Below are 19,489 nucleotides of genomic sequence, written 5' to 3' on the forward strand. Positions count from 1 at the left end.
CCGTGCCCTAGGATTGCACCGCCTCTTCGTCCCTCCTCCCCATCCCCTTCACCATTAGGAATGCCCCTGGGCAGCTTTTTTTCTATTCATCACTTGTCAGAACACTGCACAGGTGCCTTAACAATCCAGGAAAGGTGCAGTATTCACAGGTGATGAATAGGAAAAATCCTGCCAGTAGCATTCCTAATGGTGAGGAGGGTGGGGAGGAGGGGTGGTGCAATCCTAGGGCACAGGTACTTTAGGCCACGCCAATTTGACACAGGGCTGCAAGTTTAAAAGTTGTTTTTTAGGACAATAACTGCATCCCCTGCCGAGTGAACCCCAGGACAGATCTTGGACTAAAAGCAGTTATCTGACGGTACAAGCGGTTTGTGGGGGGCAGATTGTGGGTACAGAGTCACTTTAATGCAGTACATTATAAGCTTTTTATGGTTGCATTTTATACAGATTGTACTGTTGTACTTTGCTTTATTTCTAAGCAAGCCAAAGTGGTATAAACCCTAAAATAAAAAAAGATATAATATAAAGGCAAGCTGACAGTCCTCTATCCACTGTTGATTGATCCCTGGTTGTGCTGTATTGATAGATTAATTTCTTTATTGCGCAGATAAACAGGTGATTGCTCTCTATGATTACATACCTGTGCATGACGTTGATCTTGGCTTTCAGGCTGGAGAAAGGCTGTACATCCTGGAATCGTAAGTTTAAACTCTGAACATAGATAACTGATTCATGTTACATTTTTTATTATTCAATGAACCAGTATTCAAAAAGCAGCTGTAATCTTATAATTGACAACTCTGATTATAGCCACATTTTATAGACATCACTGCAGTTAAACGGGTTATCCAGGAAAAAATCTTTTTCTTTCAAATTAACTAGCTTTGGAAAGTTATATAGATTTATAATTTACTTCTATTTAAAAAAAAAAAACTTGTCTCCCCATACTTATCAGCTGCTGTATGTCCTGCAGGAAATTGTGTTTTCTTTCCAGTCTGACACAGTGCTCTCTGCTGCCACCTCTGTTTGAGACAGAAACTATCCAGTGTAGTAGCAAATTCCCATAGAAAACCTCTCCTGCTCTGGACAGTTCCTGTCTCGAACAGAGATGGCAGAAGAGAGCACAGTGTCAGACTGAAAAGAAAACACAATTTCTAACATGTTAAAGCGTAACTGTCATGTTTTTTTTTATTGCAGAAATCAGCAGTATAAGCGATTTTAAGAAACTCTGTAATAGTTATTATCAGCCAAAAAAGCCGCCTTCTGTACTCAAGAAGCAATCTCCCAGCCTCCCCCCCTGACTTCTTATCTGTGCATTATCAGGCAAACACGTCTTCATTACAGAGAAGCCAGTGAAGACGGGCTCTGTTCTCTTCATTGTAAGCCTATGAAGGGGGGAGGGGCTGAGGGAGATGAGGGAGCAGGAAGAGGCGACATGAAGGTCAGCTGTTTGTAGACTCTCTGGGCACCTAAAACGCTAAATTCAGGGGTCAGAAAGGTCAGTGCTTATCTATGAACTTACTGAGAGAAGATTGCAGGGTGTTGTACTTTGCAGAAATCCTCCGTTCTCAGTCACTCCTAACAGCCCCTCCCCTCTCCATAGCCACATAATGGAGACAGAAATCCTGCTTCATCTGATGTGAGGGGGGAGGCTGGGAGATTGCTTTTTCAGTACAGAAGGAAACTCTTTTAGTACATAAAACCTATTACAGAGTTTCTTAAAATCGCTTGTACTGTTGATATTTAATGTTTTCAGAAAAATGGCCCTAAAATGACAGTTACGCTTTAAGTATGGGAAGACTTGAGATGTTTAAATAGAAGTAAATTACAAATCTATATAACATTCTGAAACCAGTTGATTAAAAAAAAAATTCATCTGGAATACACCTTTAATCCCTCCTGCTCTTCCCAAATCATAACCACAAATGTCTAGGAAGATTTGAGATGTTCTTTTGTGGTACATTGCAGCCTCAGCTATCACTGAATTGATAACATAAAAAAAAATAGATGATAACTGATAAACATGTTTTGTGGCTAAAAATACAAATTAGTTTAGGATATAATTATAGGTTTTATTTTCTTTTTTACTCTCTTGCCTTGCAAAACCACAGTCAGTATGACAAACCTGCAGTCAACTTAGAGCCTGCGCCATTTTACTGTATGACAATAGTGGTAGCTTACAAGAATATCATGCGGAAGTCAGTTGAATAAACAACATTCTCCGAACCCAGACACTCAACATTTGACTGCCCGCGGCTGCAGAGTACGGGCTATGGCTATATCTATTTTTTACAGGACGCCCGAGGTCAGCATCCAACTTCTGCAGCGGCGGGGAATCTGGCAGAACGGGAACAGTTTGACAAGTCCATTTAAGATTAATAAACAAGCAATAGTGGGTTTGCTCCAAGTGTGCTGCAAGTTTTAGTCGGCTCTGTAATAATAGCTTTATTTACTTTATCTCATATAGAAATGGAGAGTGGTGGAAAGCTAAGTCCTTGCGTACAGGACAAGAGGGACTTGTGCCTTACAACTTTGTTGCATCTATAACTGGAAATACATGTGAACAGTGAGTATTCATACTGAACAGCCAAGTAAAGCACTCAGATATGAACTTAAATTAGGCTACGTTCACACAATGTAAGTTTTCTATTAATCATGGCTGTTGTTACCTATTTGCAACAATGGCCGTGATTTATTGAAAGTTATGTTGCCCTGCAGTCAGAGGAAATCCCGGCTAAAGTGTATAACTTAGTATACACTCCGGCTGGGATCCCTAGGAAAAACTGACATGTCAGTTTTGTTCGGCTGCTATTGATCGAATAGTAGCCGCACAACACTGACAGCTCACACAATAAAGAGTGCGGCTCCGGATGCACTTCCAACTGTGTGCTATGGTGAATTGGGATGCGGGCGCACACGGATGCGCCTGAATTCCAATTCACACATTAAGTTAATCTGGCAGGTATTGCAGTACCGTCCGGGATAAACTTCAATGACACCGGCCATTCTGTGACATGGCTGGGTCACAGAACGTCCGGTGTCTCACGTAGTGTGAACACGGCCATAAAGTTGAACTATCAGCAGGTTACACAAATCTAACCTGCCGATAGCCCCTTGCAGTTTCTGGGACAATGAGGAGCAAGGTATGTGTGTCACCTTACTCCTTGGCGCCAGTCCTGCATTGTTAGTCAGAGTAATTTTCACTCCGGTGCACTGTTAGGAGCACTGCCACATCATTGGCCTGCTGCTTCTAATGATAATCAATGGAGGGGATGGGCCAGATGACGCGGCAGTGCTCCTAACAGTGCATCGGAGCGAAGATTGCTCTGACTAACAGCGCAGGACAGGTGCCAAGGAAGAAGGTAACACACATACCTTCCTCACCAGCGTCCTGGGCGCAGTAAGGGACTATTAGCAGGTTAGATTAGTCTAAACTGCTGATAGTTTCACTTTAACTTCTTTTAGATATTGTACCCACATTTGAATTTTTGTTTCCAAAACTAGAACAGTATTCTAATTAATCTAATGTGATCAGTATCGAAAAAGAGCACTTCTTAAAATGTCTGCAGAGACAGACATTTTTCATAGACTTTAATGTAGCACGATTAGATACAATAAAATTATATATATATATATATATATATATATATATATATATATATATATATACACATATATATATAATATAAATTGCTTTTATTATACTGTGTGTGAACATAGCCATATCTAAAATCCCACATCAGAGATCCTGAATTCAGCTGAAACCATTCCTTCACCAATGACCCTTATGATATTGTTGGGATTATTGGCAATATTGCACAGCAATTGGTAACCGCATAGGGATGTGGTCTCGGTTGCATGTAGAGACTGCAATGTGGGGACACGGCCTTATGTTTTTAAACTTCCTTATTAGAACAAGGTTCATAATATTTGTCTTTTGTCCATGGAAGAAGAAAAAGAGTTTCTATAAGTCAATAAGGGGCAGTGGAGGCAGAAGTGAATCATATGTTCCATTGTATTCCACAACCACAAGTTATTAAAATAAGTGTTTAACTCTTCTTTATCTAGAGTAGGGATGGGGAACCTCCGGCCCTCCAGCTTTGGCTGTCCAGGCATGATGGGAGTTGTAGTTTTGCAACAGCTTAAAGGGCTGAAGGTTCCCCATCCATGATTTAGAGCTTTATTATTGCAATCAAACATCTGCAACATCTTACAAATAAACATTGGGGCCCATTTGATGCTAAGGACTGTATCACTGTTTTTATAGCATTCATTGCTATCATCTGGTTAACATTGGAGATTTATCAAACATGGTGTAAAGTGACACAGTCTCAGTTGCCCCTAGCAACCAGTCAGATTCCACTTTTCATTCCTCACAGACTCTTTGAAAAATGAAAGGTGGAATCTGATTGGTTGCTAGGGGCAACTGAGCCAATTTCACTTTACACCATGTTTGATAAATCTCCCCCATTATGCCTAAAATACATTAGCCCACTACAGATAGATTATCAGGGCTATTCGATTGTCAATTACCTCTGAAATACATTAGCTCACCAGATATGGTACCTAAAAAACCTTAAAGAGGCACTAACATGACAACAGGGATTGTGATTGCAAGCAGTTTTACAATATGCTTGCTTTTTCAACGTTATACATACGGCCAAACTGTGGTCCTTGCTCCCTCCATGCCGATATTTAGTCTTTTCTTTGGTCAAAAAAAGAGACCAAACACGGGAAGTCCCAGTCCTTTGCCGCTCACGCAAGAAAAGACACCTGTTCATTATGCAGGTTGTTTATCAACTGAGGACAATTGACTAGCTAATTGTCTTATCAACTCCGCATACTTACCAGGTGACAATCCAATTATGCAACAATCCAGTCAAGATAATACAGAGATTTTGTTGCTGTGTGACAGGAGAGCTGACCATACAATGTGGGTGGCCAGGATACTCTGATAATGAATGTGGGTTTGTTTTTTTGAGACAGTGCCTGTTTAAATGTTCAGGGGTATTAGAAGGGGCTTAATTACCACCATAGCAGCCATGGCAGCTGCTACGGGTCGGCGGCATTGGGGGCCTGATGGCTTGCTCCTGCAATACACTGGGCCCCCTGAGCTGTCATCATTTGCAGCACCTGGTGGTCTCCCAGGTTCTGCAAATGTCACTTCTGACGAGTGATTGCAGTTATGACTACACTTGACGGCTTAGTGGTCAGTTGGGGGGGGGGGCAATCAAAAGTTTCCTATGGGGCCCAGCCATTTCTAGTTATGCCCCTGGGTATTAGATCGCTCTAAAAAAAAAAAAAAAACAATAAGAGATTTCAGTTACTGATTGTTTAGACATGTGTTTACTGTACTTACCAATTTTGGTGTGACTGACTGACTATCTAATGTGTATAGGGACCTCTTACCCCTATAGGAGTGCATTATTATCATGGGGCAGAAGAGGGCATAACTCTACTATGTACTAATGAGGGGCAATAATATTTATTTCTGGAGAGATTTCAGGCTTGGTATACATTCTCAGTCATGTTCTGCTTTGTGAATCTCTCCTCAAGTAGAAATACTATCTATTTGGTCCCACAATTTGGTATCAATAGCCAAAAATGTAATTGGGATATTCCAGATTTTTGTAAGCAATGTTCATGTTCATGGAACTGGTAATGTAACATGCAAATTTTAGAAACAGAGACTGAAATGATTTTGTTTAGAAAAAATAGTTTTTATTAAAACCTCAACATATTCTCTTTAGTTGGTTCTTCAAAGACCTGGGTCGGAAAGATGCAGAGCGTCAGCTCTTAGCCCCGGGAAACCAGCAAGGATCTTTCCTTATCCGAGAGAGTGAGACAAATAAAGGTATTAATATAGTTTGACGATAAATCAGACTTTTATTATTTTTTTCTAAAGCCCATATTACACTGGGTGATGGATAGGAGCAAACGAACGCTCGTTCCCTGCTCGCTGACGGCGCTATTGCACGCGTCGGCAGCTAGCGGGTAAGTACAGGGGGGAGGGGGGGCGCGGGGAGCTGCCTGGGTGATCGCTAGATTGTCCAGGCAGCCCATAGCAGATGTCTGCTGCCGCCACTACTTTTTCTCAGAGCGATGGCGGCAGATTGCTGCTATATTAGTCATTTGTCTTTCTATATGTTGAAAGACAAACGACTGCAACGATCAGCCGACATCGTTCATATCAGCTGATCATTGTGTTCTATTACACAAAACGGTTATCGGCTGTTACTACCAATATTGGCCGAATATGGCCGATAATTGTTTTGTGTAATAGGGCCTTAGGGTTCATGGTAACCTATAATCTAGTTACACCCTTTCCTCTCTGTATGATTGAAGCCCACTTATTGTTGATTCCAGGTTCCTACTCGTTATCCGTGCGCGATCTAGATCAGAATCATGGAGAGGTGGTGAAGCATTACAAGATCCGCAACATGGACAATGGAGGATTTTATATATCTCCTCGAATAACTTTCAAGACTCTCCAGGAACTTGTGCAACATCACTCTGGTAAAATACTCTTTCTCTCCCTCTAGCTGCTTATAGTTCTCCTTTCCCTCCCTGTCTGTAATATTTTTGTAAACATTGAAAAATCTTATTAGTCTAGGGGCGCATGCAGGGACGCGGGGCATTATTGTGGGGTTCTGGGGGGATGGGGTTTGTCTGGAAACCTACCCTAAACCTGTGGCATAGTCCGGGAAGTGCAGGGGCTGTCCCAAATATCAAGATGGTGTCCTGACAAGTTACTTTCCAGGGCATTCCCCGGTCAGCCCTGCAACCCTGCAGGTTTTTCACCGACGGGTGTAGAGTGGCTTACCCATGGAGTGGGTAAGCGATACACAGCTACTTACTACATGGAACTTTCAGCTCTGAACAGGGTATCCCCATCAAGACGTGAAGGTCTCTGCCCTGAGTAGGTCTGTGGCCATAATGCCACTTTGGGCTGAGTATTAGACATACTTAACTCTTTTTTTTTTATTTTTTTTATTTCTGGATAACCCCTTTATTAAGTCCTATTTAATATTTTAGGGAACTTGGATGGATTGTGCACCTTACTGAAGCAACCATGTCAGACACAACGGCCACAAAAACCCTGGTGGGGTGATGAATGGGAAATCTCCCGAAGTTCCCTTCAGCTGGTGAAAAAACTAGGTGCAGGGCAGTTTGGAGAAGTGTGGATGGGTAAGTAAACCTATTTATATTCATAATAATCATGACAATTTTTATTGACAATTGCAAATTGTTAATAAATGTCATAGGATAGAATTTGTGTTTATTATTTGGCTTATATTAGATGTAAGAGTGTTGCTCAGTATATCCCTGACTTGGGATTATTGAGAGAACAGCTAAGTGTTGGTGGGGTGAAGGGTGGCTTGAAAACTAAAATCCTGCGATTTCAAGGTAAATGTTGAAAACCATATTGTAAAAAAAAAACAAAACTTAAGGACAGGTCCATTACATATGAACCATTTTCTCAGTTCCTAAATATTAGGTACCACAGCAAATAAAGAGTAATTAAAAATGTATGGTGCAAAAGTAAAGACCTCAGTATAAAGAGGATGTACAAACTGGTACATCCTCTTTAACCTGAACCCACGGATCAATCGGCGCCGGCACGGGGAAGGCGATGCCGCGGTCCGATTTTCGGACCGCCGCCCGGTTCCCGTGCACAGCGCCGTTCGATCCAGCGGTACCGGCCAATGATGAAGCACTGGAGGTTGGCCGGGCCGCACCAAGTGGGAGGGAATTCCCTCCCCTCTATGACGCGGCTCCATTCATTCTAAGGGAGCCGCGTCATACAGGGGAGGGAATTCCCTCCCACTAGGGGCGGGCCAGCCGACCTCCAGTGCCTCAGCACCGGCCGGTACCGCTGGATCGAACGGCGCCGTGCACGGGAACCGGCGGCGGTCCGAAAAACGGACCGTGGAACCGGCTTCCCCGTGCCGGCACCAATCGATCCGTGGGTTCAGGTTAAAGAGGATGTACCGGGTGGTACATCCTCTTTAAATGGCCAGGTGCTAAAAATCAAAGCAAAACTGACTTAGTTGTCCAAGGAAGAAAAGATATGCAAAATAGCTCTCACACCACTTAGGCAACTAAAAATCTCAGAACATAGACTTTCCATTTGCGGACAGCTGGGGGGGGTGTTGTCCCCAGGGGCAGATTAACTTTACCATAGGCCCCGGGCTGTTCATCAAGTCTGGGCTCCCCTCCACCCTACTGTACATATGATAGCACTAGCGTAGTGTTCGTAGTACAGGATATATAATGTCATGCTGCCCTGATCTGTGCAAAATTGCTGTAAAAAGCATCAATTTTTTTGCAAATCATGGCAGAAGTGTAGCCAGGGACAATACTCCACTGAAAGAATAAGTCTGTTTGGGTGGCCATGGGCCCCCAGGAGCTCAGGGCCCTGGACTACCACCCGAAAAGGACCTAATATTATACTATTACTGGTTGTCCCTTTCTAGTGCAGAGCAGGGTGTTGGCTGCCTAGTGATGTGGGTCAAAGGGATACTAGTTCTCCTTAAGGAGGGTCTATCATAAAGTTGTCCAAAGCAACCAATCACAGCGTAACTTTCATTTTCAAGAGCTAAATTTAACATGTGCTTACATTAAAAAAAATGTTGTTTGTTGAAATTTACAAGATGGGGTCTTTTGTAACAATACAGCAAAATTTTCAGAATAAATTTGTGAAATGTGCATAGAAACTACATTCCACATTGGGTGAAGCATTTCAAAACCACTGAGTATTTATGTCATGGGAAAATTCTCGACTACCCAAAGACTTAGGAAGAGTGAGTGAACAGGAGTGGAGCCATGTATGAGTGTAGACAAAAAAAACAGAAGGTGCAACAGCAACCCACAGGTGCAAGGGCTTACCGTATATACTCCTTCCAGTGTACACACGGCAAACACCTGCTCTGTAGATATTAAAAAGTGAGGATCTTAGCAAACTATTTGATCAGAGTGTACCATGTCGCCACATTAAGGCGTCCTCGAGATATGGTCCCTACTCTAGCATTTTCACACTAGCAATGGGCTCTCCTGGGCTGAATAAGCCTACAACTGGGCAGATAGGAGCCAAATGATCTCTTTTTATGGCACCCTTGGGTTTTAGGCTTATTCAGCCCAGCAGAGGCCATTGCTAGTGTGAAAATGCTAGAGTAGGGACCATGTCACGAGGACGCCTTAAGCTGGCGACATGGGACACTCTGTTTGATCAAATAGTTTGCTAAGATCCTCACTTTTTAATATCTACAGAGCAGGTGTTTCCCGTGTGTACACTTGGAGGAGTATATACGGTTAGCCCTTGCACCTGTGGGTTGCTGTTGCACCTTCTGTTTTTTTTTTTTTTGTCTGTACTTAAAGTGACACTGTCACCTCCTTTGTGCATTCTGACATCTCTATACTGGTGTAAAGGGTAAATTTTGCGGTTTTCATACCCTATTTTATATCATACGTCATGGTGCTTGTTCAAGTAAAAAGTCATCTTTTATGAACTGCAGATTGTGTTAAGTGGGCGGGGCCTTGCGGCATTAGCGCCAATTAGTCCCGCCCACAACACCACAGTTGGCCCCACCCCCTAGCCAGCCATGGAACAGGCTGGGCGAAAGATCTAGACCCCACCCCCTTTACGTCGGCCAACCAATGGGTGTCAAGGGGGCCAACGGTGCAGTTGTGGGCGGGTTAAGTGGCGCTGATGCCGCGAGGCCACGCCCACTTAATACAATCTGCAGTTGATAAAAGATGACTTTTTACTTTAACAAACACCATGATGTATGATATGAAATAAGGTATGAAAAACGCTAAATTTACCCTTTACACCTGTGTAGAGACGTCAGAATGCACAAAGGGGGTGACAGTGTCATTTTAAGCCACAAGCAGCATGAAACCTGCAGTGAGAACAGAGTCATAGATGTGCTGCCAATTGTTCCTTTTTTTATGTATAGTTGACTAGGCTGAATAGGATGGAACTACAGGTGCCACAAGATTAATTTAACCTGATGATAGTTCCCCTTTATCTTGATGAGTCCTACAAGTGAGCCCAGCGCAGAAGCCATAGAAGTCTTACTATTGGAATTGTTTGCTTTTGAATTAATTATGAATTAGCAGTTCCCCAATGATATATATAGACTTCAAACTGATATAAAGGTTGCAGCTGATTTGTCATTTGCTGAGATTTTCCTCTCTGCTTATAATTACATAACCTGTTTCTATATTGCTCCTTCTCTTACTGGGCAGGTTACTACAATAAGCACACCAAAGTCGCAATAAAGAGCCTTAAGCAGGGCACCATGCCCCCCGCCGCTTTTCTGGCAGAAGCCAACCTAATGAAACAGCTGCAACATCCACGCCTGGTTCGTCTACATGCTGTGGTAACGGAAGAACCTATATTTATTGTTACAGAATTCATGGAAAACGGTAAGGTTTAGGTACATTTTTGTGCTAAATTAACTGCTGAAACAGTTCAGATGATAAAAATTGACAAGCCTTTTGAATTCTCCAGATAGTTTACTAAAACTATAAGGTCTAGCCTAAACCTTAAATGTCCACAATTGCTGTTGCGCAAAATCTGTCAAACTGTTCAGGTTCGGCAACAATCTCCGAACCAGAATGCTTTGCATTTGATACCTGGTAGCTGCAGAAGCTGGATGCAGCCCTAGGGCAATTGTTATGTTGTAATCGATAATGTCATCAGTGATATTATCGATGATGTCATATGTGATTTATCAATAATGTCACCAGTGATGTAATCAATGTTATCAGTGATGTCAGATTATTTCATCTGTGATGTCATCAGTGACCATCTATCATGACCTCAGGAATTACATCACTGATGACAACTGAAACAACATCAGTGATGACATCATCAATATCATCACTGACATCACTGATGACGCAATCATCAATCACATCGCTCATGACATCACTGATGACGTTATAACATAGAATTTTAATATCTGCAGATGACACTATACTGGGTAAAGTAATCACCACAGAGGGTACAAATATAGAAATGGACAGTACTGAGATTCTTCTAGTGATCTTTTTACACCAAGGCCTGTAACCACAACAGAGGTCAGCCTCTAGATCTAGAGAAAAAAAGGTTTCACCCTCATTCCAGATGAAGTTTCTTTAGTGTAAAAGCAGTGCGACTATGGAACTCTCTTCCATATGATGTTGTGATAGCTGACTTATTAAGACCTGCATCTCTGTACTGCCCATTCATATATTTGCATCTTTTGTGATGAATACTTTACCCACTATAGTGTCATTTGTAGATATGAAAATTCTACGGTATAACAAACAGTGATGTCGTCAATGAAATAATTGGTGAGGTTGTCGATGACGTCTTCAGTGATAAAATTAATGATGTAATCGGTGATGTCACAGGTCACGGGCCATACCACTATTCAGTAGAGGATTATAACAGGTCTGTTTCAGGCGGTAGCCCGGGGCCCTGAGCTCCTGGGGGGCCCATGGCCCCCCCAAACAGACTTATACTTTCAGTGGTGTATTATCTCCAGGCTGCAGTTTTGCCATAATTTGCATAAAAATTGCTGCTTTTTACAGCAATTTTGCATAAACCAGGGCAAAACTGCAGCCAGGAGACAATGCAGTAACATTAAAGAACATACTGAAGGACCTTATGTGACAATGATGTCACCACAGGTCCTTTACAGGCTGCATAATGGAAGAAAAAGACTAAAGCTAGTGCAAAGCTTGGTAAACAGCCCGGGGCCCATGGTAAAGTTAATCCGCCCCTGGTACTATTGTGTGCACAGTCCATGACTGCAGGGACTGTATAGATGACACTGTGGATCTGCTGCGCCAAAGGATCAGTAGTTTTTTGATCAGCAAAACCAGTGTGACTGTTGGGACTGCACTCTTTGTAGCTAAACTTCACTCTGGCTAATAGCTTGGGTTCCTGAATTTCCTAATAGCATATTTAAAAATTCTTATCTAAGCAATCTCTTAAAGGGAGCAATCCCACATTGTGGCTGCCACGTTCTATCTACACGCAAGATCATAAAATCATTGGACACTGCATATCAGCATGTTTTCATACACATGTGGCAACCATAACGTGGGAACTCATCCTAATAGAAATTCGCTTGTTATCTGTTGACAATTTTCACTGACTTGTATCTCCATACAACAGGAAGCCTGGTAGATTATTTGAAGACACCAGAAGGACTCAGACTAAATGTCTATAAACTTATAGATATGTCAGCTCAGGTAAGGATTCAAGTAACAAAATGCTGAAGCTGGTAGAAGCTATCCAATAACTAAAGGGATATTCCAGAAAGTGCAGCCTTATACACACGTCCCGCAAACTTGTCCATGTTTCCGGATCCGCAATCACTGATCAAATTATTGCCCATTGATTTCTATTGGGCTATTTACACAGTCCGTTCTATAGCAGATGCACAATCCGTACTGGAAAAAAAAAGGACACGTCCTACTGCGGAATGTGATTGCGGTATGGGTTGCCAATAGAAGTCTATGGGATCTGTGTTTCACCTTCGTAAAAAACATGGATCAAATCTAAGCAAGCTAGTTTTTTATCACTTTAACATTTTTGTGGATGCAGATACGGATGCGATTACAGACCATTTTTCATGGAGTACAAAAAGCGGACCTAAAAAATCACTGAACGTGTGAATGAGGCCTTAAAGTGATTTTACACTTAAACGGGCTCAGCTAAGCAATTCAGCCTGCTCATGTCAAAAAATTGTGATTCCTACCATTCTAAACTTATTAAACTTTTTTATAACATTTCAGAAGTTTCTTATAGCTACCCTTTACCACTTCAGCTGGGGTTTAATAGTTTTATTCAGTCTTTAGTGTTACAAAAAGTCTCAGCATTGCCCTAGGGATAGAATATTTATTCTGTGTAATTTCTTTCCAATTTATTATCCTCTTCACTGTACTTTTCTAATCACTAGGTAGCAGAAGGAATGGCTTTCCTTGAGCGTAAAAACTATATCCATCGGGATCTTCGAGCTGCCAACATCTTGGTATCAGAAAGAGTGATCTGTAAGATTGCAGATTTTGGTCTGGCTCGTATGATAGAGGACAATGAGTACACAGCACGGGAAGGTACCTAAGTATACAAACCAGTCCACTATGCTGTGTTCAATAAAAAATAACATCTTTTAAAGCTTTTGCACATTATTTTTAGAGATGAGCGAACCTGCCGAGGTTCGGGTTCGGGTTCGTATGAACCTGAACCCTCGGCTACTGACTGCCCGCTCCGTGGAGAGGACCGCCTGGAAAACTGGGATACAACCATAGCCATAGGCTGTATCCCAGTTTTCCAGGCGGTCCTCCGGCAGTCAGAAGCCAAGAGTTCATATGAACCCGAACCTCGACAGGTTCGCTCATCTCTAGTTATTTTATTGGTATTAAATATTACATAATCTTTACTTAATTGCAGGCGCTAAATTTCCAATTAAATGGACAGCTCCCGAAGCTATAAATTATGGAACGTTTACCATCAAATCAGATGTATGGTCCTTTGGTATTCTCTTAACAGAAATAATCACACATGGGCGAATTCCTTATCCGGGTAAGTCAACGGAAAAGAAAGTAAGAAACTTTCTAAACACATACGCCACAAGTGCCATATGGCGTAATTATTTCAACTTCTAGCTGGCACCGGTTTGGGCATTTTAACCCCCTTGATGTGATTAATGTTTACTGTGACCCTGACTGATCGTGAAAATGGAGGTCCTGAGTGCCCCATTGTCAATGCAGCATCAACGTGCATACTGGACTGAGGCTTCATTCACACACTATGGGACTGCTCTAGATAGCTAAGCGCTGCATTCTGATATCTTACCCGCTACCCTTGTCAGGCCCCTAGAGCTTGAATGGGGTGACAGTGTGCATACAGGACCACCGCTTCACTCATATAAGGGCACTCAGGACCCCTGTACTCGTACTTGGGTTCCAGCATTGGACCACTACCGATCACTTATCACCAAAGATAGGTGATAAGTTGTAGACTTGGGATATTCAATTTAAGCGTTTTTATCATGCAAAAGTAGTAATATAATTTTACCGCCCCCAGAGCACCGACTCTTTATTAACATGGTTAAATATATAAAGTAAATGAGTTCTCTATTCTACAGGCATGACTAATCCTGAAGTGATAGATCATCTGGAGCGTGGCTACCGCATGCCAAAACCAGAAGATTGTCCGATAGAACTTTACGATTTGATGCTTCGATGTTGGAAGGATCACCCAGAAGAAAGACCTACATTTGAATTCCTTCGTTCTTATTTGGAAGACTTCTTCACAGCTACAGAAGGCCAATATCAGGTTCAGCCTTAAGCTGGGTACACAAGTTGGATTTTTATCAGTGGATAGACATTATTTGTCCTCTGATCTTACTAAAAGATAGCGCAGCCAACAGACACCTTCTATTTATGGTTTGCTTTTATCTAACAATTTAATATTAAAACAAACAATGCTGTAGTCAACTCATATTAAACAAAGATAAAAAGTGAACAAACTGATGGTAATTGCTATAATGACAACACTTTTTTCAGGAATGAGAATCTATAAATTTGGGCAAAATAAACTCTGCAATATACCGATATTACCCATTCATCTCTGGTCCACTGCCATCTCTGTTGTCTCTCCATGGCTGCTGTAGCCAATGATTTTAAAGGGAACCAATAAGCCCAGGAGTGCTGTATAAAGCTCCTGCAGCAGCCGTGGCATGTACTGGTCGTGGCTGTTGCAGAAGCTTTATACCGTAAAAAAAAAAACGAGTTTTATTCCCCGGGTGTGGAGGTATTCTTCTGGGCGGCTCTCTACCCGTGTCTAGTCACCACTCTCTGCCTGTCAGCGCGCTCGGAGTGATGATTGACAGGCAGAGAGGCCAGTAACGGACCTCAACTAACCATCTAAACCAATCACTATCCACAGTGTGTCATATGCAGTACACGCTAACATCAATGCTTAGGGCAGCGATTGGCTGTAGCTGTCATATAGATGTATGGCAAGTTATGGCTGCAAGTAAATAAACAAGGACCATCAGGCCCACTGGAGCATGGCAACATGTGTGTATATATATTTAAATATTTTTCTTTTTTAAATTCTTAAATAACCACTGCAAATTGATTTATCCCAAAAATATCTGTTTTTTATTTTAACAACATTCATGTTTAGTTATCCTATGTATAATATACTTGTGCATTTTAAAGATGAAATAAAGATACATATAAAGTTTGAATTTTTTTGGATGGTAAAGTGTAACTGTCATTGCAAATGACTTTTCGGTTGACCTGTTTGTCAACATGAGAAATAGCACTATATTTGGCCATTACATAAACTGTACATGATAATTATCACCAGTTTTCTCTATGCTTGCTCCACCTCTACCTGCCAGATTTTCTTGAAATCAGTAACAGAGTAGGTGGTGAGTATCTGCTAGGATATCGACTAGAGATGAGCGAACCTTGAGCATGCTCAAGTCAATCCGAACCCGAACTTTCGGTATTTGATTAGCGGTGGCTGCTGAAGTTGGATAAAGCCCTAAGGCTATGTGGAAAACATGGATATAGTCATTGGCTGTATCCATGTTTTCCAGACAACCTTAGAGCTTTATCCAAGTTCAGCAGCCCCAGCTAATCAAATACCGAACGTTCGGGTTCGGATCGACTCGAACTCGAACCCGGTTCGCTCATCTCTAATATCGACCTTACAAAGTACACCGAGAAAAGAGGCTCCGCTTCCCTATCTCTTTGCACCACATCCTCAGAAACAGCAGCAGCATGACATTATACTTCATCAATGACTTGCGTAGCTGTGAACCTTGTACTGAGGTTAGAGACTAAAATATTTGCTAGGGCCAGCAGCATCTCTGTGACTCTCTCTCTCACTGTACAGTCCTCCAAATAATCTTCTATAAAGCAGCATGTAACTTGATCCCTTAGTGAGCTTATAACCTCTATAATAGTGTCTTCTCTTAAAATGGATCTTAGCAGAGATTTGAGAGTGAATGATAAGAGCAGGAAGCAGAAATGGGAGAGGAAGTAGCTTATAAAGAAAAAATATTTTTTCTCCTCTACAATATATATTACATAGTTTATTCTATTTACATGTACAGTGAGAAATAAGTATTTGATATGCTACTGATTTTGCATGTTTTCCCACCTAAAAAAAAAAAGAGGTGTGTTATTTATATTGTGGGTATACATCACCTGTGAGAGACAGAATCTATAAATAAAACAAAATTCCAGAGAAACACATTGTTTGATTTATTTTTTAATTATTGTAAAAAATAATAGCATTTTATTGCATGAAATAAGTGTTTGATACAATAGAAAAACAGAACTTACTATATGGTACAGAAACCTTTGTTTGCTATTACAGAGGTGAGACGTTTCCTGGAGTTCTTGTCCATGTTTGCAGACACTGCAGCAGGGTTTCTGATACAGCTCCTTACTAACTGTGCTAGAACGACACCTAGTGGCCTTGCTGTGCATTTGCTCTCTTTTCTATCTATATTTTACACAACCGCTTCACCATGTAGGGGGTGTCACCCGCTCACACCTGTGATCGCCTTTCATAGATCTTTTTAACTCACACATTTCTTTTGCCTCCCAAATATTGACTACTATAAATAATAATTAATATTTACTTCCTCATTTAGAGTCAGGTGGCTTATGCTATGTTATTTTTTTTTCAGACTCAGCATAAGCTAGATACAATGCAGGTACTGTATGTGAAGTTGATTTAAATGCTGCTGTCAGTTTTGACAGCATCATCTAAATGGTTACATACCCGGCACGGAGAGATTGGTGTCGCCCACGGCTACTGAGATTAGGGACAATAGAACCAAAACGCTATAACTGATTGCTAAGCAATTAACACCCATGATTGACACAAAAAAATAGGAGAGCAAACAATTATTCTGATTGCAGCAAGTAACAGTGTATTGGTAATCCTTGTTTTACTCACTCCCCTCCTGGCTTGGAAAGTGTGACTACAAGACTCCCAGTGATGCAGCACCTCCTATGTCCAATCTGGACATAGCCATTTATTGTGAAACTACTGTTTTGTTTTTGTTTTTTTTTAAATCACAATGGCAGCCACAAGCATCCAAATGACCCTGACCAAAGGTTCACCTACTCCAGTTCTTAATGCCATTTACTGCCCCCTCTAACATCAATGACAGCTTGAAGTCTTTTGTGGTAGCTGTGGATAGTTCTTCTGTAAATTCTGTAAGTTCTTGTAAATTCATGGGCATGAGCTGCATGCTTGCGTTCTCCCCAAAGTGGCTCAATGATATTGAGGTCAGGAGACTGACATGGACACTCCAGAACCTTCACTTTGTTCTGCTGTAGCCAATGACAGGACGACTTGGCCTTGTGTTTTGGATCGTTGTCATGCTGGAGTGTCCAAGTACGTCCCACACGCAGCTTCCGGGCCGCTGAGTGCAGATTTGCCGCCAGTATTTGCTGATAACCTGCTGCATTCATATTTCCTTCAGCTTTGACCCAATTTCCTGTGCCTTTGTAGCTCACACATCCCCAAAACATTAGCGATCCACCTCCATACTTTACAGTAGGAATGGTGTTCCTTTCATCATAAGCCTTGTTGACACCTCCTCAAATGTAACGTGTATGATTGTGGCCAAAAAGTTTGATTTTGGTCTCATCACTCCAAATTACCTAGTTCTAGAAGTTGTGAGGCTTGTCTCTGTGCTGCGCTGTGGTGTATTGTAGGCAAGATACTTTATGGCATTTGTGCAGTAATGGCTTTCTTCTGGTGACTCGACCATGCAGCTCATTTTTCTTTAGGTGCCTCCTTATTGTGCATCCTGAAACAGCCACACTGTTAGTTCAAGGCTGCATTCACACGTTCCGAAAAGATGTCCTTGCACACGGATCCGTGCACAGGGACAAATTTATAGCCCATTGCTTTGTATTGGGCTATTCACATATTCAGCGTTTTCACAGATCTCCAATCCGTTCCGTTTAAAAATAGGACATGTCATAACTCGGAACGGAAACACGGTTCTGATTGTACATAGAAATCAATGAGATCAGTATTCGTCCGCGAAAAACACGCATTTGATGTAATTAATGTAATTTAAAATGCTTTAAAACAGATCTGTGACAAAAACAGACACGGATGCAAAACGGATGACAACATGGACGGTTTTGCACGGACCACGGAGGTAGGTAGCAGAACACAAAAAAAACGTGTGAATGCAGCCTTAAGAATCCTGTATTTCAGCTGATGTTATTTGTGCGTTTTTCTTTGCATCACGACCAATTTTCCTGGTAGTTGAGGCAGAAATTTTTGTCAATTTGTGTCAACTTCTGTGCATGTTATCAGGATATATAAACTTTTAATCGGGGCCATTTAGATGCTTTTGGTTGTCATTATGATTTAAAAAGAGATAAGACAGTAGTTTGACAATAAATGGCTTTGCCCAACCACTAACTATGAGTGGAAAAAAAGTTTTTAAGTTATCATTTTGTATATACCTTTTGTCATATTTTCTTTTTTTCTATTTACCACAATTTTTCTTTTTAAAGGAGAAGTCCGGACAAAATTAATTTTTGATATGTTGTTACTTATGAAAAGTTATACAAATTTCTAATGTACATTAATTATGGGAAATGCACATATACTGCTATTTCCCTTAATTTAGTAGATCAGGAAGTGTTAGAAATATCTCTGAAGAAGTGACGTCACGACCCAGGGTGTAATTCCCATGGAGTGTCCAGCAGGGGGCGCTCTCTATATAGAAGTCTATGGGACTTTATTGTTTCTATGGGTTTCTATGTAATGTAATGTAATGTAGTGTACAGTGCTTTATTGAATGAATACATCTATGGAATACTTTGGGGAGCAAGTGTCCTTGCTCCCCAAAGTATTGCATAAATGTATTCATTCAATACATTCAATACACAGTAAGCCCGCCGATCCGCCGCATTTCCGCCGAATTTCCGCCGCATTCCCGCCGATCCGCCACACGCTGATCCGCCGCATTCCTGCCGATCCAGACCATATACATTGAACTACAGCTCCCATCATCTGCTTCTAGTATGAACAGGTGATGGGAGTTGTAGCTGGGTAATGGATATGACATGCCGCCGGGCGCAGGAGGGAGCCGCTCAGTACACAGGAGCGCTCCCCCCTCCTCCTCCTCCTCCTTCCGGGATAACTTCCGCCTATAGCACTGCTGAGTCCCTGCCTGGCCGCCGCTCTCCGCTCTCCCCCCCATACATACCGGCTCCCGATGCATCCTGGTGTCCGCGCTGATGCCGGGAGCCGGTATATGTGAGCGGAGAGCGGCGGCCAGGCAGGGAGTCAGCATTGGTATAGCATACCTCCCAACTTTGGCTGAGAGGAAAGAGGGACATGGACACGCCCCTAACCCCACCCAAAGACACACCCTATCCCCCAAGACACGCCCCTAACCCCAAGACACGCCCCCAATCCCCAAGA

General features: G+C 41.9%; 1 protein-coding gene across 1 annotated transcript in view; it reads left to right on the top strand.

The window, feature by feature from the left end:
* Window positions 1–15,530, top strand: part of LCK (LCK proto-oncogene, Src family tyrosine kinase) — a 30,360-nt gene extending 14,830 nt beyond the window's left edge. The window contains exons 4-13 of the mRNA XM_069971344.1: window positions 608–698; window positions 2,468–2,566; window positions 5,751–5,854; window positions 6,367–6,516; window positions 7,036–7,188; window positions 10,252–10,431; window positions 12,173–12,249; window positions 12,960–13,113; window positions 13,451–13,582; window positions 14,148–15,530. Coding sequence (XP_069827445.1) covers window positions 608–698; window positions 2,468–2,566; window positions 5,751–5,854; window positions 6,367–6,516; window positions 7,036–7,188; window positions 10,252–10,431; window positions 12,173–12,249; window positions 12,960–13,113; window positions 13,451–13,582; window positions 14,148–14,350 — 1,343 coding nt within the window. The 3' untranslated portion in view covers window positions 14,351–15,530. The remainder of the gene's footprint in view (window positions 1–607; window positions 699–2,467; window positions 2,567–5,750; window positions 5,855–6,366; window positions 6,517–7,035; window positions 7,189–10,251; window positions 10,432–12,172; window positions 12,250–12,959; window positions 13,114–13,450; window positions 13,583–14,147) is intronic.
* The last annotated feature ends 3,959 nt before the right edge of the window (window positions 15,531–19,489 follow it).

This window comes from Dendropsophus ebraccatus, chromosome 5 (genome assembly GCF_027789765.1).
Source record: "Dendropsophus ebraccatus isolate aDenEbr1 chromosome 5, aDenEbr1.pat, whole genome shotgun sequence".
NCBI classification, from domain to species: domain Eukaryota; kingdom Metazoa; phylum Chordata; class Amphibia; order Anura; family Hylidae; genus Dendropsophus; species Dendropsophus ebraccatus.